The sequence below is a fragment of the Myotis yumanensis genome, unplaced genomic scaffold (genome assembly GCF_028538775.1).
Source record: "Myotis yumanensis isolate MYYU_CA2020_CCGP unplaced genomic scaffold, mMyoYum1.0.hap1 SCAF_2, whole genome shotgun sequence".
NCBI classification, from domain to species: Eukaryota; Metazoa; Chordata; class Mammalia; order Chiroptera; family Vespertilionidae; genus Myotis; species Myotis yumanensis.
In genome coordinates this window covers 18,560,621-18,585,547 of record NW_027223753.1, presented here as the reverse complement: position 1 = coordinate 18,585,547, position 24,927 = coordinate 18,560,621, and the positions used below count along the sequence as shown (strand labels likewise).

The 24,927-nt window shown below is 49.1% G+C and overlaps 1 protein-coding gene across 3 annotated transcripts in view; it reads right to left on the bottom strand.

Annotated features, from left to right (window-relative positions):
* Window positions 1-24,927, bottom strand: part of PTPRU (protein tyrosine phosphatase receptor type U) — an 80,854-nt gene that overhangs the window by 42,028 nt on the left and 13,899 nt on the right. For all 3 annotated transcript variants that reach the window (XM_070404563.1, XM_070404564.1, XM_070404565.1), the window contains exons 2-11: window positions 22,651-22,782; window positions 19,355-19,626; window positions 18,780-18,861; window positions 18,561-18,676; window positions 18,179-18,353; window positions 17,368-17,661; window positions 5,654-5,962; window positions 1,873-1,982; window positions 1,339-1,540; window positions 918-1,020 (exon numbers count right to left, since the gene is read on the bottom strand). In XM_070404563.1, the coding sequence (XP_070260664.1) occupies window positions 918-1,020; window positions 1,339-1,540; window positions 1,873-1,982; window positions 5,654-5,962; window positions 17,368-17,661; window positions 18,179-18,353; window positions 18,561-18,676; window positions 18,780-18,861; window positions 19,355-19,626; window positions 22,651-22,782 (1,795 nt within the window). The remainder of the gene's footprint in view (window positions 1-917; window positions 1,021-1,338; window positions 1,541-1,872; window positions 1,983-5,653; window positions 5,963-17,367; window positions 17,662-18,178; window positions 18,354-18,560; window positions 18,677-18,779; window positions 18,862-19,354; window positions 19,627-22,650; window positions 22,783-24,927) is intronic.

The window sequence follows — 24,927 nt, the reverse complement described above, 5'->3', positions numbered from 1 at the left end:
CCTGCCCGAATACAAGCTGTCACCCTCTCCCAGTGCATAGACCTTTGTGGAAGGAGGGGATGGACCAGAGGGGCAGGGAGGCTCTGTGACTTCAAGGAAAGGTACTGGCTTTGCAGGCAGACCTGGGAGAGAACCCCAGCTCTATCTCTCACCAGCTGTGCGGCCTTGGGGGCAAGTTCTTTAGGCTCTGAGCCTGTCTCCTGATGCGTAAAATAAGGGAACTCGTACTCCTCCACAGGATGCCGTGCAGGTAATGTCCCTAGCATGGTGTCTGGCTGGCAGTGAGTATGTGCACATAACCCCACAAACACCCTCCTGCTCTCACCTACACACACACTCCCACACCCACAACCATGCATCGCCTACACACATCACATGTCTTTCTCTCACACACCTACTTGTTGCCAGCACCTTCTCCCCAGCAAAGGCAGCCACCATGGCACCAGCAGCCCAGCTTCTTCTGGGGAGAAGGAAATGGAGAAGCCAAGTTCTCGGCCACTCCAGAGAGATGGCGCTATCCAGCTGGCTGCCCAGCCTCCTAGAAAGCCCATCCCTGTGTCTCCCTGGGAAGAACCCTCCAGGAAATAAGCTGAGAAGAAAAAAGGCCCCAGAGTTCACTTCTCCAAGGTGTCTGAGGGAAGGCCTCTGGAGAAGCCTGGACGGTCACCTCTCCAGGCTGGACACTGTCCAGAGAGCTCATGACAATCACCGCCAGACACCCATGGCCTCAGAGGGGCGTGGCTACAGGCGTTCTGCCTGCCCATGATCACAGACCATCCTCTTCCGGACGCGCTGAACTCGGAGTGGGAGACAGAGGGAGGATAAGGGTGAGCTGGCCTGCGTGGGGGCTCTGGGTCAGAGCAGGGGCCTCTTCCCTATGGCCCTGACCTCCCGCCCCTCCATCCGGGCTCTCCCACCTGATGGGCGCACCGCGGCCCTGGGCAGGCCTCAGCAGCACGGTGATGGTGTTCTCTGACTCCCCCAGGGGCGACGGCATGTCAGCATAATCAAAGCTGGGAGCTGGGGAAGGGGACAGGAGCGTAAGCACCACCTTCCTGGACCCTGTCCCTAGATCTCTTCCCCTTCAGCCTTAGGCTCCTTGTTCTCTCTCACTTGAGCTTCCCTGAGCCCTGACCTCAGCCCTCTCATTCCACTAACCACAGTCCCCTGAGCCCTCTGACTTAACTCTCCCTGACCTCAAACCCTAAGTGGTTCCTTTCTCTCAGCAGGAGCCCACTATAACCACCCCCAGGAGGTCCCCCACACCCCGCCAGTGCCCACGGAACCCCAGAATTCTGAGTCTCCTCCAAAGGGGCCAGGCCAGGGTCCGGAGCTTACCTGAGATGTTGGTGGTGATCTCCGTCAGTGCCGCCTGACCAAAGCCTTTGCCCGTGCGGGCTCGCACAGAGAAGAGATAGGTGGTGCCTGGGTGCAGGTTGGAGAAGACGTGGTAGGTTTCATTGCGGAGCTTGGAGATGGTACGTCGTGGGCCTGGCACGTTCACCACCGGGTCTGATGACTCGATGCTCTGGTAACTGATCTGGGGCAGGATGGGCAGGTAGGCAGACACAGGAATAGGGAGGGTCTCATTGGCCCCGTAGCCTCCCACCCATCATGGCTCAGGTGAGCTCGGGATAAGGCTGGGCCAAGGGAGACGCTCAGTGGGACTGTGCCTGCCCCTTAGCCCAGGCCGCTGGGCACCTCCACCTCTCTCTCCTGCCTTCCGGTCCCGTGTCCCTGTAACCCACAGACTCTGATCATAGCTGAAGGAACCTCAATGATCACTTCTGTCCCCCCACCCTGCACCTCCCTCTCCAAGCTGCGTGCCCGCCTTCCACCGGGGGCCCTCTCTATCGTGGGGTCCAAACCCACCTCATACTGAGTGATGCGGCCATTGGGTTCCTGCGGCTCCTCCCACTTGAGGAAGATCATGTCCTCCAGTGGAGTGAAGGTCAGGGACTCGGCCGCAATCCCACCAGGCACTGCGAGGGAGAGGCGGCATGGGCAGGGGGAAGCTGGCTGCGTAGCCAGGTACCAGGATTCAAATTCCAGCCTTGCCGTTTCCTAACTGGTACGCTCGCATTACTCGACCTCCCCGAGCCCTCAGTTTCCTCATCAGTGAAATGGAGTGATGATAACTCCTCTCTTACCAAAACTCAGTGATGCGATATACTTACAGCAATTTCCTACGGTCCAACCTATTCGTGAGTACTCAGAAAGCGTAGCTGGTGTTTTCATTACTGTGCAGGTTGCATTCAGCTGAGAAGAATGTTTGAATGGTCCTATTTGGACCCAGTTAAGTGGTTTTCAGAAAATATAAACATTTGCCAGGGAAATGAAAACAACTGCATTAGTGGCGGAATTATGGATAGAGATATATTCCTGTCTAAAAATTTCTAATTACACAAACAATATGTTCAATGTAGAAAATCAGAATGAGCATGAAGAAAATTAATGGCACCTACAATTCCATTACCCAAAGAATAATACTGTTAACATTTCAGCATAAACCCTTTTGGGCATGGTTTGGTTTTGTTTTGTCTGCTCTTGTTCACATGTATCATCTTAACAGCAGTCACAGGAATTTCTTCTAGGAAGAAGATGGTCTGTGTTTAGAAAAAACACCTTAATAAACCACTATGGGGAAGCTGAGCTCCTAGGGCAGGGGAAAGCAGAAACCAAGGCAACAATCAATGAAAGCCAAAGTGCTCTGTGTGAAAATGCGCAGTTGCCAAGGCAACACCACCCCCATCGCCAAAATGATACAAGGCAAAAGACAGTTCCAAGTGTTGGTGAGGATGCAGAGCAATGGGAATTTTCACACAACTGCTCGTGGGAGTATACACTGATGCAACCACTTGGGGAAACTGGATCTAGGCACCTATGATGGACACACCCATCAGAAATGTGTAAATCTACTCCAAAAAAATCTACAAGGATTTTTCTTTACAGCACAATTTAAAATAGCTGAACACTGGACACAACTGAAATACCCAACAAGAGTAAACAGGATAAATAAACGTGGTATCTTCACATAATGGTCTATTTAGCAATGAGAATAAATTCTATAGAACTGTACATGCAACATGGCTGAATCTCTCAAGCCAAAGGTTGAGAGAAAGAAGCCAGTCTTTTTACAGTGTATAAAAAGAATACACACTGTATGCTTCCACTGATAGGAAATTCAGAGCCAAGCAGAATTTAATCTATGGCATTACAGGTCAGGATGATGGTTACTCTTGGGAGGTTGTGAGTGGGAGGGGCTCCCAGGAACCAGTGATGCTATTTCTTGGTCTGGGTGTGGGTTATCCTGATGTATGCTGTCTGTGAGAATTCACTGAGCTGACCACTTGATAGAAGCGTACTTACTATAAGTATTATAGTAATACTTACATGAAAAGCATAAAATGTTAAATAACGAGCAGTTACTGGAGGGAGGGAAAGGAGAGGGGCAGAGAAAAAAGGAAGAAGGCCGAGCAGTCCAAGTGAGGCCTGGTCAGAATGGGGTGAAAGCACAACAATATACCTTGGGGGGAGAGGGGAAGAGGTCAAAAGATTTTAAGAACAGAGTAATCTGATGTTGAACTTGAGGTTATTTGTTCAGGGTAGCAGAGTATGTCACCCCAAAATATGCCACTTTGGCATAAGGATTATTTGGAGCTGAATTGAGAGGGGAATTGAGGAAAAACAGATACAGCAGGTCCTTGAATAAAGTCCTTTCATTCAACATCATTCATTATAATGCTGATCAGAAAAAAAAATGATCGATTTCTGGCCGGGGCCACTGTCTTTGTGGAGTCTGTTCTCCCCATGTCCGTGTGGGTTTTCTCTGGGTATTCCTGTGTCTCCCCATGTCCCCGAGCTGTGTGTGTGAGGTGAGTGCTATGTCTCAATGGTCCCAGTGAGTGCATGTGCTGTGCCCTGTGATGGAAGGGCGTCCTGTCCAGGGTGGGGTCCTGTCTTGGGCCATGAGTTCCAGCTCCCTCGACCCTGAACTGGAATAAGTGGGTTGAAAAACAATTATCTTACTTGTTTTTAATCATCATTTTAAAACGTATGTATAGGTTACATTTATTTGAATGTTTAATATTAGAAGCGTTTGGGGTCATTAACCAGAAATACGCCATAGGAACTTAAACTTTGTTTATATCAATTAAGCCTCTGGTAAAATTGGTTGTGTTATAGGTTGTTTCACTTAAAGTCACAGTTTCCAAGAACTTATCAACAATGTTAAGTAAGGACTATACAAGAAAAGTGCCCTGCCCTCCCCTATTTGCCTAAAAGACGGACATAAACTTGTAAAGGTGCCCCCCTCCCCTCTCTACCCGGAAGGAAAGAAGTTAATCATTGAGACAACTCTAGACTAGAAGAACCTACACAAACTTTACTAACTAGCCCTTATCTAGTTTCCCCATATTTTTGCCTTCGCATAATTTGCTGGTCCTAAAAAGGTCCTTTTCCCTTGTCTTGTCACTTCTCTAAAAATTCATTGTTCTTTTGTTAAGATGCCATATAAGCCCAAGTTCTAACCACCCCTTGAATTACTCATCACTGAGCACTCACTCCCACATGTATGTGCAAGGCACATGGTAATAAACTCGTTTTCCCTTGTTAGTCTGTCTTTTCTCAGTCCAATTGATAGGGCCCAGCCAATGAAACTAAGGTGGGAAGAAAAAAGAAGTTAACTTTTTCCTTCTCTACATTTGCTGGAAACACTGGCTGAGTCGATTCACCTCTCTGAGCCTTAGTGACCTCAGCTTCAAAATGAAATAATAATAGACCCTCCTCCTAGGATGGTTGTGAAATGTAAGATAATGTGTGCACAGTATGTGAGACAACAGCTAATAGGAAACAGGCCCTACAAAAAATTAGGTATGAGTTTGTTTTAATAACACAGTTCACCTCCTAAGAGAGAAGACACGGATTACCAATACCAGGAATGAAAAGGGGGATATCACATACACCCTATGGACATTAAATAAATGTAATAAGAGAATATTATAATCAACATATAACAAGAAATTTGACAATTTAGGTAAAATGTAAAATGAACAAATACCTTAAAACACAGTACACCAAAACTAATATAAAAAAAAAATCTGAATATCCCAAAATCTATTTTTAAAATTAAAACTGTTGCCCTGGCCAGTATGGCTTAGTGGATAGAGCATCTGCCCATGGACTGAAGGGTCCGAGGCTCGATTCTGGTCAAGAGCACGTACCTCAGTTGCAGGCTCAATCCCCTGCCCTGGTTGGGGCCGGTGCAGGAAGCAACCAATCAATGTGTCTCTCTCACACCCATGTTTCTGTCTGTCTCTTCCCCTCCCTTCCACTCTCTCTAAAAAATCAATGGAAAAATATCCTCGGGTGAGGATTAACAAAAAACAAAAACAAAAAAAACAACTGTTATGTAAAAACACTGCCACAAAGAAAACCCCAATGGCTTCACTGCTGAATTCTTCCAAACATTTAAGGAAGAAATTCTACCAATTAACCCAAAGGCTTCCAGAGAATAAATATTAGCTCTCAAGACTGGTTGTTATAGAGTTGGTTTAATCCTAAGCAAAAAAATTTCCTATATGCATTTCAGTCTCAGACAGGGGGTGTCTGTAGGAGGCACGGAGGGCCCGGGAATCAGGGCTGGGGATCTTACCGTCCTCGTCCGTCTGGAAGGTGACCTCCTTGCCTTCTTTGCGCCCCTCGGGGTTAGTGAGCACGAGGCGCACGTGAACATTCCGGTAGGGCAGCAGGTTCTTGATGGTGTAGCGGCTGACACCCCGCTCCATCTTCACACACTCCCGCACCGTCTGGTTGTGGCTGCTGCCCAGGATGTAGTGATAGCACAGGGACACGGTGTAGGTGTGGCACCGCGTCACATTGTAGCCCAGTGGTTCCCACTGCAGCGTCAGCTGGCGGGCCTGGATCTCAGCGGAAGCCAGGCCTTTGGGGGCCCTCATGGGCTCTGGAACACCCGGAAAACAGAGAAGGCAGAGGAAAGGGGGAGAGAAGAGGAAGATTAATCAGAGAGAACACATCTAGTCAGCTGACTGAAATCATCCCTCCTGTGTCCCCAAGAGCTCAGGGACCCCCTAGAAGTAAGAGTGTGTGTTCTGGAGTCAGGTGGGGCCGCATCCGAATCCTGGCTCTGCCTCTTGCAGCTGCAACCACTGGCTGAGACGCTCCACCTCGATGAGCCTTGGTTTCCTCAGCTTCAAAATGAGATAATAATAAGCCCTACCTCACAGAATGGTTGTGAAGTTTAAGGTAATGCATGCCAAGTACATGCAACAAAAGCCGATACACAACAGGCCCTACAAACTATTAGCTATACTTTTGTTTTAACAACACAGTTCACCTCCTATTTCCTGGACCACATCAGGCCAGTCTGAATCAACCTATTGCTGTATTTTTCTTAGGTGATTAATTCCAAAGTTGTTCTGAACTATATGATACAATAATATTTAGAAATCAGGATGATAAAGGAAAGGAGAGCCAAGCAGTTAAATAATGCCAGAGAATGTTAGGGAAAGAGAAATGCATGCCATTAAGTCCTGGGGGGGGGGGGGGGGGGGGAATCCTAAATATAAGATTCAAATTGGGTGGTGAGTTCCCTGGCTGCCAAAGCAAAAAGGGAAATATAATGTTATGTAAGGATAGTAATAATAATAATAATAATAGCAGTTAACATTTACTGGGGGCTTTGTTTGAGAGCCTTTAAAATGCTTTATTTCATTTAATCCTCACTATAATCCAATAGGCAGGTGCTATTATTAGCCCTATCCTAAAGACGTGGAAATGGAGGCACAGAGAGATTAAGTGACTTTCCCACAGTTACATAGACAGTAAGGGGTAAAGCTGAGATCTACACCAGGACAGGCTGGCTCCAGAATCCATTATCTTAAACCACTACCCAGCCTCCCTTTTAGGAATTCACTGTCCAAAAAAAAAAAAATTACCTCAGGAGAGACAGCTACCCAAACAAGAGAAAGGAACATGTTACAGCTTCTTGATGATTCTGTGGGGCCAGAAAGTTGTCCCCATTTTATAAATTAAAGTCCTGAGGTCTCGCCCTGGCTGGCGTGGCTCAGTTGGGTGAGTGTTGTCCCATGCAGCGAAGGGTTGCTGGTTCACTTCCCAGTCAGGCACATGCCAGGTTGTGGGCTCAATCCCTGATGGGGGTTGTACAGGAGGCAGCCAATCGATGTTCTGCTTGCACATCAATGTTTTTCTCTCTCTCTATCTCTCCCTTCCTGTCTCTCTAAAAATCTATTTTAAAATCTTAAAAATAAAAGGCAACAACTGAGACTTCTGAAGTGAAGCCAGGATGGAACCCAGGGGCTCAGCCCCCCGTCCTGCATCGGCATTAACCAGCTGCATGACCTCAGGCAAATCTCTGGGCCTCAATTTCCTCGCCTGTAAAATGAGCAAAGAGGCCAAGATCACTTGTCAGCATCCTTTTCTCTCTTGCACCCTGGTTCTGTGAAATGTAGTTTCAATACCTTCAAGTTCTCTGAGTACCTGCAAGGTGTCCCCAGTTAGAGGACCTCAGGACACGCCTTAAGGAACAGGTGAGAGGGTACTGCTGCTTGGCCTCCTACGAGGATTCAGTGTGTCCCTGTCATCATTTGTTATATGAGTAATGTGCTCAGGATGCACTTTACAAAGAAGATGCAAAGGGAAGCATCACCCCAGGTTGCTCTTTACTCAGACACGTGGGTAGTCCAGCGTTAGAGGCTGGCCCCAAGTACAGCACAATAAAACTTTCTGTTTCCACCGTGGCGCTCTCCTTTCTTCCTTGAGCCACAGGCAAACTGCGCGTCTGCAGTCCTAGATCTGGCCTCCAAAGAGATAGTTCAGCACCTGCGAGGAGCAAGGCCCACCCCTTGGCTTCTTACAGTCTGGTTCCCTTCTCCCCACAAGCGCAGCAGACCCTATCCCCATCCGTCAAGGACATGGAAGGGCTGGCTCCCACTGCTCGCTGCAACCTGCGGGCTGCTGGCTGCAAGCCCGCGTCCTGAACTTAAATTTTCTTCCCCGTTCCTGGCCCTCATAGATTTTCCTAATGTTTTTCTATGTGGCTTTGTCTTAACCCATCATTCTTACGTGTCGGGGGTGGAGGGGGCGGACTCTGTGTATACTCACTCTGCTCTCTTGTTCAGAGGTCGTAGCTGTATTCCCTGACTTTCTGGCTCTGGTCCTGGCTGTCCCATGTGTACTGTCCCAAGGCGGCTATGGGAGCCAACGGACCGCTGCTTTATTGGCACTAATGAGAGCAGGTCTCGGTCCCTGCAGCTCTACTCACACCATCCCTACCCCCGGGAGCACCTGCCCTACATTCCTTTCCATCCTCCCTGCTGCCTTTGCCCTCCTGCAGATTCAGAGAAGGGCATGGGACGCTCAGTGTAAACTGGTGACACAGACTGGGCCGGGACTATGACAAACGGGGCAATAAGCATCCCATCCAAAAAGGGCAGCTGCCGCCCAGCTCCAGGCGATGTTGCCAGGCAGGACCACAGGCTCAGGGTTGCCAGATCCTCATTTTTTTTTTAAGAGAAGCCAGAAATTTAGATTTGTATGTGAAACCTCCAGATTTTTAAGCACTGGCGACCTGCTCAGGTTCTTTACGACCGCTTTGCAGGGCACAAAATAGCAACCTCTAACTGGGAGGATGAACCGTCCACCCTCCCACTGGGGCATCTCATTCTCCACCAGCTGTGTTAGCCTCCCCCCCCCCCCCCCCCCCCCCCCCCCGCCCCACCTCGCTAGACTGAGGGGTCTTTGAAAAGAAACCTCACTTTTCTCTTCACCCCCCCACCCTGACCAAATCTGGGCAGATCCAGAGGCTCAAATAGTTTGTTGACTAGAGACTGATATGTTGATTGAGGGGTGTGAATTCATGAGTCCCTCTGTGTTTCCAAAAACCATCTGGCACCCAGACACACTCTCTTCAGCTGCCAGCACACGTTGGCAAAACAGAACGTGGGGCCCTCAAAACCCCATCCCTCTAAATTCCACAGGGCTACAGGCCACTCGGAGATCAAGGGTCAAAATGCACATTAAAACAACGAGGCTAACGGTTAACATCTGTTAAATTAGTCCAAGTGTGTTTATTTTAATAATGCTAATGAGGATACAATAACCCTGAGCCATTCAGCTGTTTCCGGTGGAAGGGACTCGGGAGTGGGGTTGGGTGCTCCAAACTCCAAACCCTACATCTACCCCTTCTTAGTTCTGTAGCTTCAGGCAAGTGACTCAACTCTGGACGTGTGGTCCTTGACTGAAAAAAAAATGGAGATAACACGTACTTTTTGAAGAGCAAGTGTGAGAATTACATAAGATGGGTCAAACTGCCCAGCCCATATTCATGAACTAATATGTGTGCACTAAGGTGAGATACTGGTAGCAGTATAAATTAGTATCACCATTTTTTAAAGCGATATATGTCGCCTGGCCATCATGGCTCTGTGGTTGAGCATCGACCTATGAACCAGGAGGTCACGGTTCAATTCCCAGTCAGGGCACATGCCTGGGTTATGGGCTCGATCTCCAGTGTGGGGTGCGCAGGAAGCAGCTGGCCAATGATTCTCTCTCATCATTGATGTTTCTATCTCTCTCTCTCCCTCTCCCTTCTTCTCTGAAATCAATAAAAATATTTTTTTTAAAAATTAAAATAAAGCAATATATGCCAAAGCCCTTTCTTAGACCACTCCTGTCTATTTATCCTAAAGAAAACTGGGGAAGGAAATAAAGTGCGCTAAGCACTGTTTCAATGTAGTATTATTTATATAGGAATCTAGAAACAAATAGGCCAGCAATATGGAGACACTCAACAGAGTTCTGCAGCCAATAAACATAATTATAAACAACATAACCCATGTAACAACCTCAAGCAAAGGAAGCGGAATACAAATGCTTTCTACATCCCAATGACAAGGGTGTAAAAATGTGTACTGTAGGCATATGGGCAGAGATTTGAAGAAGACAGAAAAACTAAAACAGCTGTTGGGCTAGGATGCTGAGATTTAGAGCGATTTTTTTTAAAATGCCTTCTACTGACATTATATTATTGTTTTTATGGCAAATAATGTTGTGGGAGGAGAGTGTCAGGGGGATAGAGGAGACGACAACACAGCTGGCCAACAACAAAACAACCCCCCGACCAAGGCACCTAAGCAAGGAGGGGGTGGTTATGTCAACGACGAGAAGCATGTAATTTAAAGGGGCTGGATGAGCCGTTTGGGTCCTGCCCGAGCTTCCATCCTGGCCAACCTGTGGGAAGTGTTTAGCAGTGCCTGGCACAAAGTGGGCGCTCAGCCCATGACGGCAGCTGTTTTGTTGTTGTTTGAAACAGTGGATTGCAAATCAGTGCATTCGAACTTTGGTTCTGACTCTACTATGGACTCACTGTGTAGATTTGGGCAAGTGACTAAATCTCCAAATCTCAACTTACTCATCTGTAAAATGGGATTAACAGCTGTCAGCAGGAAATCCGGTTTCTTTTATTTTTTTATTTCAGAGAGGAAGGGAGAGGGAAAGATAGAAACATCAATGATGAGAAAGAATCATTGATCAGCTGCCTCCTGCCACCCCTCACTGGGGATCAAACCCGAAACCTGTGCACATGCCCTGACTGGGAATCAAACCGCCACCTCCTGGTTCATATCAAAAGTCGATGCTCAGCCACTGAGCCATGCTGGCCAGGCTGAAACCTGGTTTGTTAACCCACCAGCTGATCACAGGCAAGTGCCTGCCCCTCTCTGGGTTTCAGTTCCCCATCTGTACACTAAGGGGGGATTCTCTCTGGACCCCCAGCTCTGATTTTGTTTATTCTAAGTACCTGACCAGAACTGGCTTTGAAGAGTTCAAAACGCCATAAAATGACAGCTGTCACTGACTGGGTGCTTCCTGCGAGGTGGGCACTGTGTTTCCCATGCATTTAATGTATTTGTATGTAATTACCTGCATTGAACTCAAACACTGGAGGGCCCATGTTCAGGCTTCACAAGTCCTCCCTTCCATCTACACTTATTTCCTAGAAATCTAAGGACTAAGTCTGGGGTTCTCAGCCTCGGCATTATCGACATTTTGGACTAGATGATTCTTTGCTGTGGGAGCTGTTTGTGCGTGATAGGCTGTGCCGCAGCTTCCCCTGCTTCCTCCCCCCTTTCATGCCATCAGCACCCCAACCCCAGTTGTGACAACCAATATGTCTCCAGACACTGCAAATGTCTCCTGGGAGACAAATCACCCTGGTTGGGAGCCACCAGCCTGGAAGACCTCATCCAGTCCCATGGCTTTCAATACCATCCACACCACGTCTATACCGACGAAATTCAAATTTGTACCTGTGGCCCGAACCACTTCCCTGAACTCCACACTCATAAATCCACCTGCCTGATGGATATCTCCACTGGCCGTCTACGTCAACAGTTCCAACACAGAGCTCCTGTCTACGAACCCCCGTCACAGCTGCTCCTCCCGAAGTCTGCTCCTTCACAGTAAGTGACAACTCCATCCTTCCAGCGGCTCAAACAAAACACCTTGGAGCCATCCCTGACTTCTCTCTCTTCCCGTCTCTCTCGATGCATTTCCAATCCGTCAGCAGGCGCAGGTAGCTCTACCTTCAGCATGAACCCAGCATCTAACCACTTTTCACCACCTCCACCCTTCCTCCCAGCTCTCAGCCTCCGCCATCTCTATACTGACTGCTACAGTGGCTTCTTCACTGGTCCCTCCTTTGGTCCCCTTCCCCTCCTAGATCTATGCTCGAGAATCATCCTTTTAAACAAAGCAGGTAAGGTCACTGCTGCTCTCCAGACCCCACAGTGGCTCCCCAGCTCACTCAAAGGGAAATGGCCCTGAGTCCCACATGGCCAGTGTGGTCATGACCTTCTCTCCTGCCCTCTCCCCTTCACTCACTAGCCTGCAGCTACACTGGTCTCCTTGCTGCTCCTCACACATGCTCCAGCCTAGACTGAGCTTACTATTCTCGGTCAGCCTGGAATGCTACCCGTCCCCCCCGCCCCTGTCCCCCACCCCCATCCCGCCCCGCGCAATGCCTCCAGCTTCCTGCATGGCCCAGGCCTCACCTCCTTCCAGTCTCTGCTAAAATGTCACCTTCTCAGTAAACTAGACTCTGGAGCCTTTTTAAAATAACAATCCTCCTACCGCCACACACACCCCTCCCTAGCACTTATTATCATTTGACAAACTATGTATTTCGTTGTTTACTGTCTCCTCCCACCAAAATGTGAGTTCTACATGCAGAACTCTCACGCTAGTAACCTTTGTCTGTCTTGGTCCCAGTCCTAAACCCCTCACAGCTATAATAGTACCTGACACATTATAGGCACTCAATAGCCTTTTTTTTTTTTTAATGAATCTTCACACTCTATATGGTAAAATTATTCCCGTTTTATAAAACAAGGGAACTAAAGTTCCAAGAGGCTCAGTAACCTGACCCAGATCCCTCAGCTAGAAAGTAATTCCCACTTGAATACTCCGGCCCACCCCACAAGGGTCTCCCCAGATGTAGCATTTAACTGGATTTTAGATGGTTCCCAGATCAGCTTTTTAAAACACAGAATATGAACTGCAAAAATAAATAAATAAACCTCAACCTAAACCTTGTACCTTATCCAAAGATTAACTCAAAATGGATTGTGGACTTAAATGTAAAAAGTAAAACTATTTTAGCCCTAGCCAGTTTGGCTCAGTGGATAGGGTATCAGCCTGTGGACTGAAGGGTCCCAGGTTCAATTCCAGTAAGGGCACATGCCGGGGTTGCGAGCTCGATCCTCAGTCGGGGGGTGTGCAGGAGGCAGCCAATCAGTGATGCTCAACCACTGAGCCATGCCGGCCGGGCGGAAACCTGGTTTGTTAACCTACCATGTGATCAGTGGCAGCCATCACTGATATTTCTATCTCCCCATCTCCCTTCCTCTCTGAAATCAATAAAAATGTATATTTTTTAAAAAACACTATTTTTACACTTGGGGGGGAACACAGGAGAAAATCTTTGGAATCTAGGGTTATGCAAGGAGTTCTTAAACTTGACATCAAAAGCACAATTAATAAAAGAAAATTTTTATAAATTGGCCTCATCAAAATTAAAAGTGGTTGTTCTGTGACAGGCCAGGTAAAGAGGATAAAAAGACAAGTTAAAAGCTGGGAGAAAAGTATTTCCAAACTACATATCCAACAAAAGGACTAGTATCTAGAATGTATAAATACCTCTCAAAACTCAACAGTAAAATATGAATAATCCACTCAGAAAAATGGGCAAAGACACAAACAATTCACCAAAGAGGAATGCAGATGGCAAATAGCACATGAAAAGATGTTCAACATCACTAGGCATTAAGGAGATGCAAATTAAGACCAGGATGGCATATTACCATACACCTCTCAAAATGGCTAAAATAACAAAAATTATGACACCACCAAATTTTGGCAAGGATGCAGAAAATTGAATCACTCATACATTGCTGGTGAAAATGTAAAATATATAGGCATTCTGGCAGTTTCTGATAAAACTAAATATGCCCTTAGCATATGAACCATCAGCAGAGTCCTTGGGCATTTATCCCAGAAAAATGAAAGTTTATGTTCATGAAAAACCTATACACAAATGCTCATAGCAGCTTTACTTATAATAGCCAAAAAGTGGTACCAGTCCATATGTCCTTCAACCGGTGAAAGGTTAAACAAAGTGTGGTATATCCATATCATAGAATACTACTCAGCAATAAAAAAGAATAAATTATTGATATACACAACAACCTGGATGAATCTCCAGGGAATTATATTGAACAAAAAAAAACCAATCTCAGTGCCAAGACAATTCAATGGGGAAAGAATAATCTTTTCAATACATGGTTCTGGGCCCCTAGCTGGTGTGGCTCAGTTAGTTGAGCATCATCCCATGCACCAAGAGGTTAAATTCCTGATCAGGGCACATGCCTGGGTTTCGGGCTCGATCCTCAGTAGGGGGTGCACAGGAGGCTGCTGATAGATGTGTCTCTCTCCCTCTCCCTTCCTCACTCTCTAAAATCAATAAAAACATATATAAAAACTGCTAAAGTTATCTTCTAAAGTAAATAAATTAAATAATAAATAAATAGTGTTGGGACAACTGGACATCCACATGCAAAAGAATAATGCTGGACCCTTACCTCACACCATATACAAAAATGAACTCAAAATGGATCAAGGGCCCAAATGTAAGAGCTAAAACTATAAAACTCCTAGAAAAAATAGAGGTAAATCTATTAGGTTAGGCAGAAGTTTGTTATTTTTGTTTTAGATGGGACATCAAAAGCACAAACAACAAAAGAAAAAATATATAAATTGGGCTTCATCAGAATTAAAAACTTATGTGCTTCAAAAGACACCATCAAGAAAGTTAAAAGACAACCCACAGAATGGAAGAAAATGTTTGCAAATACATCTGATAAAGGTTTCGCATCTATAATATATGAAGAACTAGAGGCCCAGTGCACAAAATTCTGCACTGGGGGGGGGGGGGTGTCCCTCAGCCCGGCCTGCGCTCTCTCTCAGTCCAGGACCCCTCACTCCTTACCACCCGCCTGCTCGCTGCTCCTTAGCACTGCTGCGGAGGTGGGAGAGGCTCCCGCCACCGCCGCTGCACTTGCCAGCTGTGAGCCCAGCTTCTGGCTGAGCAGCGCTCCCCCTGTGGGAGCACAATGACCACCAGGGGGCAGCTCCTGCGATGAGCATCTGCCCCCTGGTGGCCAGTGCGCATCATAGCAACCGGTCATTCTGGTCATTCCGCCATAACAGTCGCTTAGGCTTTTATTATATAGATTCCTACAACTCAATAACAACAACAACAATAACAACAACAAAAACTTAAAAATAGGTAAAGGGTTTGAGTAGACACTTCTACAGAGAAGACATACCAATGACCAATAAGCACATGAAAAAAATGTTCATTATCATTAACCATCAGGGAAATGCAAATCAAAACCACAATGAGATACCACTTCATACCCCCTAGGAGGGTTATTAATAAGACGACAGATAATAAATGTTGACAAGAATATAGAGAAATTGAAACCCTCATATACTACTGATGGGAATGTAAAACGGTGCAGCTGTTCCTCAAAGGTTAAACATAGTTACCGTATGATATATACGCTATATAACCAGAAGAAATAAAAACATATGTCCATCAGAAACCTGTACATGAATATTCATAGCAAAACTGTTCATAATAGCCAAAAAGAATAGCTGGGTGGGTCCAGAACTCGGGACTCCGAGTATAAACAATCCAAATGTCCATCAACTTGTGAATGGATAAATTATGGTATTGTCCATATAACAGAATATTATTCAGCAATAAAAAAGGAATAGAGTACTGATATATACCACAATGTGGATAAACCTTAAAAACATTATCCTAGGTGAATGGAGCCAGTCACAAAAAATAACTGTATATTGTAAGACTTCATTTATATAAACTGTTCACAAAAAGGTAAATATGGATTTTTGTAAATATAAGCACATGAAGAAAGCCACGCCGACAAAGTAAATTAGTGGTTGTCTGGTGTTGGAGGTGTTAGGAAGAAACGAGGGGTGGACTACTAAAAGATACAAGGTTTCCTTTTGGCATGATGAAAATGTTCTAAAGTTGCTTGTGGTGATGGTTGCACAACTCTGTGAATGTACTAAAATCCACTGAATTGGACATTCTAATGAGTGAATTGTATGAGATGTGAATTATATCTCAATAAAAATGGTACCAATTTTAAAAATCCATTCCAAAAGGTTATATACTGTATGATTTCATAAATTATATAACTTTTTAAATATGTTTTTATTGATTTTAGAAAGAGAAGGGAGAGGGAGAGGGAGACAGAAGCATCAATGACAGAGAAACATTAACACGTTGTCCCCTGCTGGGGATTGAGCCCAAAACCCAGGCACGTGCCCTGACATCTTAGTGCATGGGTCGACTCAAGCACTGAGCCACACTGGCAGGACTATATAATATTTTTGAAATGACAAAATTTTAGAAATGAAGGACAGATTAGTGGTTCTCAGGAGTTGTGGTGGAAGAAGGAATGGAGGCGAGTGTGGATATAAAAGAACACCACCCAGGATTCTTAAGTTGATTGAACTGTTCAGTATCTAGGTTTGTGGTAAATACACAAACCTACACATGTGATAAAAGCGACTAGAACGAAATACACACACACACATATACACAAATGGCAACATGTGAAACTGGAGAAGTCTGAATAAGATCTGTGGGTTGTATCACTGTCAATATCTTTTTTTTTTTAATATATTTTATTGATTTTTCACAGAGAGGAAGGGAGAGAGATAGATAGTCAGAAACATCGATGGGAGAGAAACATCGATCAGCTGCCTCCTGCACACTCCCTACTGGGGATGTGCCCGCAACCCAGGTACATGCCCTTGACCGGAATCGAACCTGGGACCTTTCAGTCCGCAGGCCGACGCTCTATCCACTGAGCCAAACCGGTTTCGGCCACTGTCAATATCTTGATTGTGATATTATACTACAGTTTTGGGAAATGTTACCATTGCAGGAAATGGGTAGCGTGTATAGGGAATTCTCTCTTTTGTCTTACAACTGCATATAAATCTGTAATTATTATAATAAAAAATCTAATTAAAAACAAATGCTTAAATCACAGAGTGAGAAAATTGTTTTGTTCTCAATTTCTCTTCAGATTAAAAATAATGGCTTCTCTGGTGCAGGTGTGCCATCACTCCTAGCAGACGCTTCAGCCCTTCAACATGGAAGAGCAATGCCCAGACAAGAGACTCCAGCTACAAGTTAATAACACACTTTCTTCATCTGGTGGTGTTAAGTTGTTTATTTTATCTAGGAAACATAATGTCGAATTATGGACAGAGTCTGGAGCCAGCCAGGCCAGGGTTCCAATGCCAGTTCCTCCACTTACTAGCTCTGGGCCAGTAACCTAACATCTTTGTACCTCATTGATTTTTCTCTCTCCCTCCCTCTCCCTTCCTCTCTCTCTCTAAAATTTTTCACTCTCTCTATAATTTTTCATCTATAAAATGAATATGAAGAGTATTGCTATGAATATTCGTGTACAGGTTTTTGTGTGTTGTGAGTTTTAAATCACTAAGAGAGAGAGAGAGAGAGAGTGAGTGTGTGTGTGTGTGTGTGTGTGCGCGCACGTACATGTGCGTTATGTGTCTGGCACAAAGTGTTAGCTATTATTATCTTTACCATAACAAGGACTGAGGAAAAATCACGTTTCAGGAAGTTTTAGAAGCACAGCTGCAGGCCATACTACCTCAGAACGCGCCAGTTCCCCCCTTGGATGGATGCCTGGAGCCCATACTCACCCGCGCACTTGGTGCGGCTGACCAGGGGCGGCCCGGGGCGGCCAGTGCCACCGTCCCCCGGGCGCGTGAGGAGCACGCTGATCTCGTACTCAGTGTCGGGATCCAGGTGCCACAGCTTGTAGGTCTGCAAGTTGACGGCGTGCACCTCTGCCCACGGGCCGCGCGCCATGCGGTACTCAATCTCCTTGCGCACGATCGGCCCATCGCCAATGATGGAGTTGGTGTTGAGCTGGATGATGAGGTAGGTGGGACCTGCGCGCAGCAGCTGCGGGGGCGCGATGGGAGTGGGGGGCTCTACGAGGACATGGGGTAGAGGCGGAGCCAACGGATGCTGCTGTGAGGTCCCGGACCCCAGCTCCGCATCCCATCACACCCAAATCCCAAGCGTCCTCCCAGGCCTTTCATGCAACCCCCAGGCCCTCAGCCAGAACGCTTCCCCGCCCCCATTAAATGCCCAGGACCATGAAGGGCCCCCCACCCCAAAGTCTGACCCCAGCCTCACCTCTCAGCCCACACCCTCTCCCTCACTCCCCTCGATCCCCAAGTCCTCGCCTCCAGGAGCTGATCGCAATCCTATTCGGGTTAACCCACGGTCCCTACGGCCTGGCACCGCCTTACCGGTTCACACCTTGGCCCTGCCCTCTCCACCCCCCCACCCCCAGGCCCGGTCTCTCAATCAGACCCCCGCCCCCTCGATCAGACCTTTTCTCTGGAGAGACACTGCCCCCTCTGCAGGCCCCCGGAAGACCGTGTTACCCCACCCCTGCAAACCCTGCCCCTCCACCCGTCGGCCCCGCCCCCGCGAGCTGACCCTTGACGATGAGCTCCGCGAAGTTGGAGACGCCCGCGCCGCGCGGGGCCTGGGACACACAGCGGTACAGGTCCTGCTCCTCGCGGCCCACGGCGGCCAGCGGGAAGGTGGCTAGGAAGCGCCGGTGGCTGATGTGCCGCACGCCGGCCGCGGGCACCAGCGCCCCGCTCTGCCGCTGCTCGAGGAGAGAGAGGGGTGAGCGGGTCAGGGACGCGGGCGGGGGGAAGCGTCCCCATCTCGCCCTGACCCGGCGAAGGGAGTAGCAACTGTGCTGGCCCCATTGAGCCGTCCCTGGGGGGATGGAGGCACCCGAGAGGGCGGAGAGAGCCAGTGCCCAGAAGAAGCCCCCAACACCCTTTGGCCAAGGCCCCACCCTCCTCACCTGCAGGAGAAAATGTTCCGCCTCCGCCGCCCTGCCCGCCGCCATGCACTGGAAGGAGGCGTTCTGGCCGGCGTTGACCTCCACGTCGCCCAGGCGGAAGAAGTGAGGGGCCTTTGCTGCGGGAATATACCCGCGGGGTGAGCTGGGCCTGCGCCCCCTGCAGGCAGGAGCCGTGACCGCCCGCACCCTCCCCTTGCGCCCGAGGGGGCCGGGACTCACCGCAGGGGTAGCTGAGCAGCAGGATGTCGTCCAGGCCCATGTAGCCCCTGCGGTCTGGGGAGATGAGGGCCTCAAACAGCACCTGGGGGAGGCGGAGGGTCCCTGTCATACCGACATGCCGCCAGCCCTGCCTGGGGAGGTGTCCACAAGGGCCCCCTTTCAGCTCTGCTCCAGCCCCTTCCTCAAACCAGCAGAGGTCAGCCCAGCTCACAGTGACTCGCCCAACCAAGCCAGCTAGTTGTGGGAGGCGGTGTCAGCCCTCAGAGCTAACACGGTCAAGGCCAGAGGACAGTTACCTTCAAGTAGCAAAACTCTTCCCAGCCGGACAGGGATTCCAGGCCAGCACAGTTCCAACTCACTCTTGACCCCAGCTCTGACATGGAACCCAGACTGAACTGTCACTGAATAACCCAATGCTGACCACAGACTGACTCCTGGCCTTGACCACAGATTGCCTCCTGATGCTGAACACAAACTAATTCCATCCTCAGCCACTCACTCACTCTGGCCTCAAGCTGACACCTCACTACCCCCACCCTCAAGCATAAGCTGACCACAGACTGAACTCAGCCCACCTGATATTCATTGGGCCAGAAGGTGCTGACAGCCATTTCAGCCTGGTGCCACTGACGGCCATGGGATCCTGTCATATTCCAGACAGCGCTGCCCAGGGGACCGCCATTGACCCGCACGTAGATACCCAGTGTGCCCGGGCTGTGCCCATCCCGGCTGTACAGGAAGTAGCTGAACTGCACACAGTGGGTGTCATTCTCGCTCAGGCTCTGGAAGATGACATGGGCCCGCTGGCCGGGGGCATGCTGGGAAGCATTGACCATCAAGTAGGAGCCTGAAAAGAGAGGAGGAAGAGTCAGGAGCTGAGGAGACCTGCAGGACCAGGGTCAGGCGGGCACAGAGGAGAGGGCAGAAACCAAGGACCCCAGGAATTTGGACAACACCATGAATCCGGAGTCCCGAGTTCTGGACCCAGCTCTGATTCACTGGGTAAGTCCCTTCACTTTCCTACATCTATTTTCCAAAGGAGAGACTTGGAGCAGCAAAAAAAACACAGAAGTCTGACTTTAACACAACCCTTTCTTGCTCCTCACCACCTGCAATCACAACCCAAGCTCATGCCGATCCAAGGCTTTCCCCACGCTCTGAGCTGTCCTTGGAGGCAGGGACCATGTCATTCATCTCAGCAGTCAAGACTCTGGCACGACAAGCCCTCAAAGGCCATCTCTTCTGAAGTCTCCCCCCTCCTTCCTCCCTCTGTGGGCTTCTCTCCTGGCCCTTAGATCATGAATAAAGGTGTGTGTGTTTCCCACCAGCCTATGATGCCTCAGGGTTCCACTGTGTCCCCAGCACAGGCTCTGAACCCAAGCAGAATGACTGTATAGAACAGATGGAATGAAAAGACTCTAACTTCCCTTCCAGCCCCCACCTCCTGAGTCTAAATTCCTGGGTTACATGTCTCTTGGTTTCCAACCTAGAGAAAGGTAGCCCTGCCCCTTCCCCAGAGATCCAGGCTGTCTGCTGGCCTGGAAGTTGGGTGAGGGAGTGGGTGGACTCCTCAGGACCTGGCTGAGGGATTATGGCTTCCCTTCTGTGGGGAGAAGGCCCCAGCAGCTGCCAACGGGGTGCCCGCAGCCACCCAGCGCTGCCGCCTCCCGGGCTTGGCTACCAGCCAACACAAGCTCATTCAGCTCCCAGCTCTGGGATGACTCCCCAGGGACTCCAAGGAGGGGATCTCATTCATCTCTGTGAGCCAGAAGCCTGTGGAGGCTGCTCCCGGTCCAGTCCTGGTGGGTAGCAAACAAAACCCCAGGTCCCCGTCCCCACTCAGGAAGGGGCAGACCCCAGTACCCAGCAGTCTCTCTTGGCCCACTCCCCCGCCCCGCCCCCGCCTCCTCTCTCCTCTCCCTGTGAGCAGCTGTGTGCGTCTTCCTCCCCCTTTCAATCTGACACTTTGTTCTTGTCTCTTCCTTCTGCTCCCTCTGCCTCGCTCTCACTCTGCACCCCCCCCCCTCTTTCATTTACTCCCTTCAGTCCTGTGGCTCTTCTTTCTCTCTCCTGCTCTCTGCCTCTTTCCTTCTCTCTCCACCCTAATACCCTTATCTTAAAGGAGAGCACCAAGGAAGCAGAGACTGTGCCCATCTTGCTGACCCCTGCATCCCCAGGATCCAGCACAAGGCCCCTGCTACTTGCTAAATTTCTCTTTCCCCATTTCCCACTGGATATACCTCTATTTGTGTGTATGGGAGAGAAAGAGAGAGCCCGCACAGAGTGGTCAGGACTGTTAAAGGTGAATGCAGATCACCTTGTACCTGAGTGCCAACCAGGTACCAGACTGAGAGTGGGCCCTGGGGATATGGAGACGGCCCACACAGCGCCCTACTGTGGGCACCTTGATAGGTCACTCTCACCCAGATCAGACTCTGATACCTGAGAGTGCAGAGCTCACACAAGGGACTGAGAGCCCTGCAAAGGCAGAGATGAGAGCCCCAGGGTGGGCACAGGGGCACAGAAGGGGGAGGCAGGGAGGCCTCCAGGAGGCAATGCCAATGATAAGAGATGAGGATTTGGAGGCCGCCCAGGCCAGGCAGTGGAGGGCCTCTCTCCTGTTGGCTTCAACTCCTGGCCTCACCACTGAGAATTTTTGCTGCCCTTCCCTGCACCCTTGACAGCAGTTCTGAGAGCCGAGACCCTGGCCCACTACTGTGACAGGGCAGAGGAAGGGGTCCGCAGGCTGTCAATTCTGAGGCTCCCTCAGCAGGCCCATGTGGTTCTCACACTGTGCTATCACCTTCCACCCAGCTTTTATCGGTAATAAGGTTGATATGTTGGCCTCTGTCTGTCTTACCCTTTTCTTAACTCCCAGTTGATTCTGCACCCACTGAAGAGGGGTGCTAATAATTGGGCTCCCTCAAATACCTCCAACAATAGCAACTAAACATTCATTGAACCCCTACATGCCACCCATGTTATGTACCTTATATAGACATTATCTAATAACCCTGTGAAATAAATATTCTCCCCATTTTACAGGTAAAAACATGGGAGCTCAGGGAAATGAAGTGACTTGCCCAGGTCACACAGCTGATAAAGTGATAACCCCAGGATTTGAAGTTCATTCTTCATGATTCTGGAACCAGGGTTCCAGGGGCCATCATCAGAGCAGGAGGCCGGGACTAGAACCCATGTCATTAGTCTTCCAAGTCCAGGGCTCACAATGCCACAGTGTCCCAGCCTGAAACAGGGGCAGGGCATTGTGGAGTGGGAAGGATCTGGGACTTGCAGGAAAAGGGGGCAGAGGAAGGAAGGTTTTATACACATTCAGCCCCCATGTTACTGCTCTGTCAGCATCTTCAAGTCCTGGGAACCCAGGATTCAGAGGCTCTCGGTGAATAAAGAAGGTCTTTTCTTTTCTTTTTTAATATATATTTTCTTATTTCAAAGAGGAAGGGAGAGGGAAAGAGAAGCATCAATGATGAGAGAGAACCACTGATTGGTTGCCTTCTGAAAGCCCCCCATTGGGGATTGAGCCCACAACCCAGGCATATGCCCTAGTCAGGAATCGAACCGTGATCTCCTGGTTCATAGGTGGATGCTCATCCACTGAGCCACACCAGCCAGGCAAAAAAAGAGGGTCTTTGAATACTTGAACCTGCACCGATTTTACAGGGAAACTCCCTGATGTACACAGCTGGGCAGTGTCCAGAGAGCTTCACCTTCACAGTGTCATGTATGTCGTTACAGATGCCAAAGCAGATGAGGCCCCGAGAGGTTATGTAATGTACCCAAGGTCACATAGCAGGGTGGCAGAATGCCCCCAGCAGGAGACAAATGGGGAATGGTGACAGAGTAGACTCACCGTGGGGCAGGTCCGCAGGAGCCCGGGTACCAGGTTGGATCCGCACCTGCTCCCACTGGAAGTCATCGTACTGGGCCTGGCTGTACTCACAGGGCACTGCTGAGTCACTTGCCTCCTCGAAGGTGCAGCCAGCTGTGAGGGCAGGGCCTGGTTAGCCAAGGCTAGGGCGGGGCTACTATCCAGGGGGGCTCCTGGACTACCTCCAGGTGCCCCCACACTCCCTTACTACCCAGGCCTACCCAGCCCCCCTCCCTCTCCACAGGCCCTCCCCTCACTGCTCCCTCCAACAAAATTCGCCCTCCTCCACCCTCTCCCTCTACCAAGGCTCTCTTTTCATTGTCTCCTCCCAATACCAGACCTCCCCACATTGTCCACTCCCCCAGTACTTCCCAGCACACACACACACACACACACACACACACACACACTGCTCAACCACCCATCAAAGACCCTACCCAACAAAACTAGTTATCAGTACTGCTATATCATTAGAACCTCACAACAACTCGTGAGATTACTTGGACTAGAATTACCCCCATTTTACAGATGAGGAAACCGAGGCCCAAAGAAGCTGAATGAGTTTGAACTGAGATCTCCTGACTGCTAGTCAGAGCCCATCACCTGCCCCTCCACCTTCCCATAGAGGACAGACAGTAGGCCCCAGGACCGGCAGGGTCATGAATGCCCTCAGCCAGCCCTGACAGTATCTGCTTAAAAATAACAGTGGCAACAGATCATCTCAGGCTTACAACAAGCCCTGAACAGTGCTAAACTTTATAGGTGCAGACTCGAATTTAGGCCTCGCCTTCTGAGCGGGTGCCACTATTATTCCTACTTGACAGATGAGCTTAGGAGATTCAGTCATTGCCCAAAGTCACCCAACTTAGGATTCTGCTTGCAGGAATATGACACACAATGGCACGGTCATATATGGACTGGGCACACACATGAGCAAAGGAAGCAAGTTCTCATGATTTGGAACCAATGTTTACAGTTTAAACGAGAAGAGGAGGAAGGAATAGGGGATTGAAATAGATGTGAGTGAGGCCTTTGGTTGGTAATGAGGCCCGTAAATCTTAGCTCGCTCATCGAAGCCCTGAGTTGGGCACCTAATACAAATACCGCTGGTTCAGAAAGTACCTGCACCCGGTCCCTGCACTCACTCCCAAACCTCAGTGTTTGGAGTTCCCCTCAGTGATAGTCTGAAGCACCTGAGAGCTGGGAAATGCCTGCGCAAGTGGCAAGGAAGCAGGCACAAATCATGCCAGCCCTGTCCTGGGTGCCTGCCCTTGACAGACACGGTGACTGAGGCTCCGAGGGGTGAAGGGTTCGTCCACAGTAAACATGGTAGATTAGTGAGTGGCTTTGGTATCAGACAGATTTAGGAGTTTGGACTCCTAAGGTTCTTTTTTTTTTTTTTTTTAAATATATTTTATTGATTTTTTACAGAGAGGAAGGGAGAGAGATAGAGAGTTAGAAACATCGATGAGAGAGAAACATCGATCAGCTGCCTCCTGCACACCCCCCACTGGGGATATGCCCGCAACCAAGGCACATGCCCTTGACCGGAATCGAACCCGGGACCCTTCAGTCCGCAGGCCGACGCTCTATCCACTGAGCCAAACCGGTTTCGGCTCCTAAGGTTCTTGACTCAGAAGTTTGCCAATCCTTTTGACTGTGGGCAAGTCACTGCTCCTTTCTGAGCCTCAGGTTCCCCATCCACACGTGGGTTGCTAGGATTCATTGTGGGGTCCACTTAGCGCCGTGCCTAGCACATGCAAGCACTCAGGGAACACCAGCTCCTCACATGTGCCACTTGAGGCTACATGAGTAGCAAGCAGGACTTGAACCCATGTTGGTCAGCTGCCAAAGTCCCCATCTCCCACCAGAAAAGCCTTCACTATGAGAACCTGAGCTACTTCCCAGGCTCAAGCAGAGGAGGGGAGAGAAACAGACAGTAATTGGAGAGTGGGTGCCGCGTGCCAGGAGCAGCGGGGACTTTGCACACACAGCCAGTGGCCACTCTCGGAGGCTCTTGTTTCACCTGCCGCAGGGACTTCTCTAGGTCGCTATGAGGATCGCGTAAAGTAGCAAATGGAGACACCCAGCACAGCCAGGCACAAAGGGGCTCCCCATTGTGGGGGGTTTCCCTTTCCTCTTCTTGGACCCTATCGGAGTGTAAAATGATGAGTCGTGGGCATAGGGATGGCACCAAGTGGATGCAAGGAAATCATAGAAGTCTCTCTCCAGAGCTGGGGCAAGTCCTGGGCTGAGCCT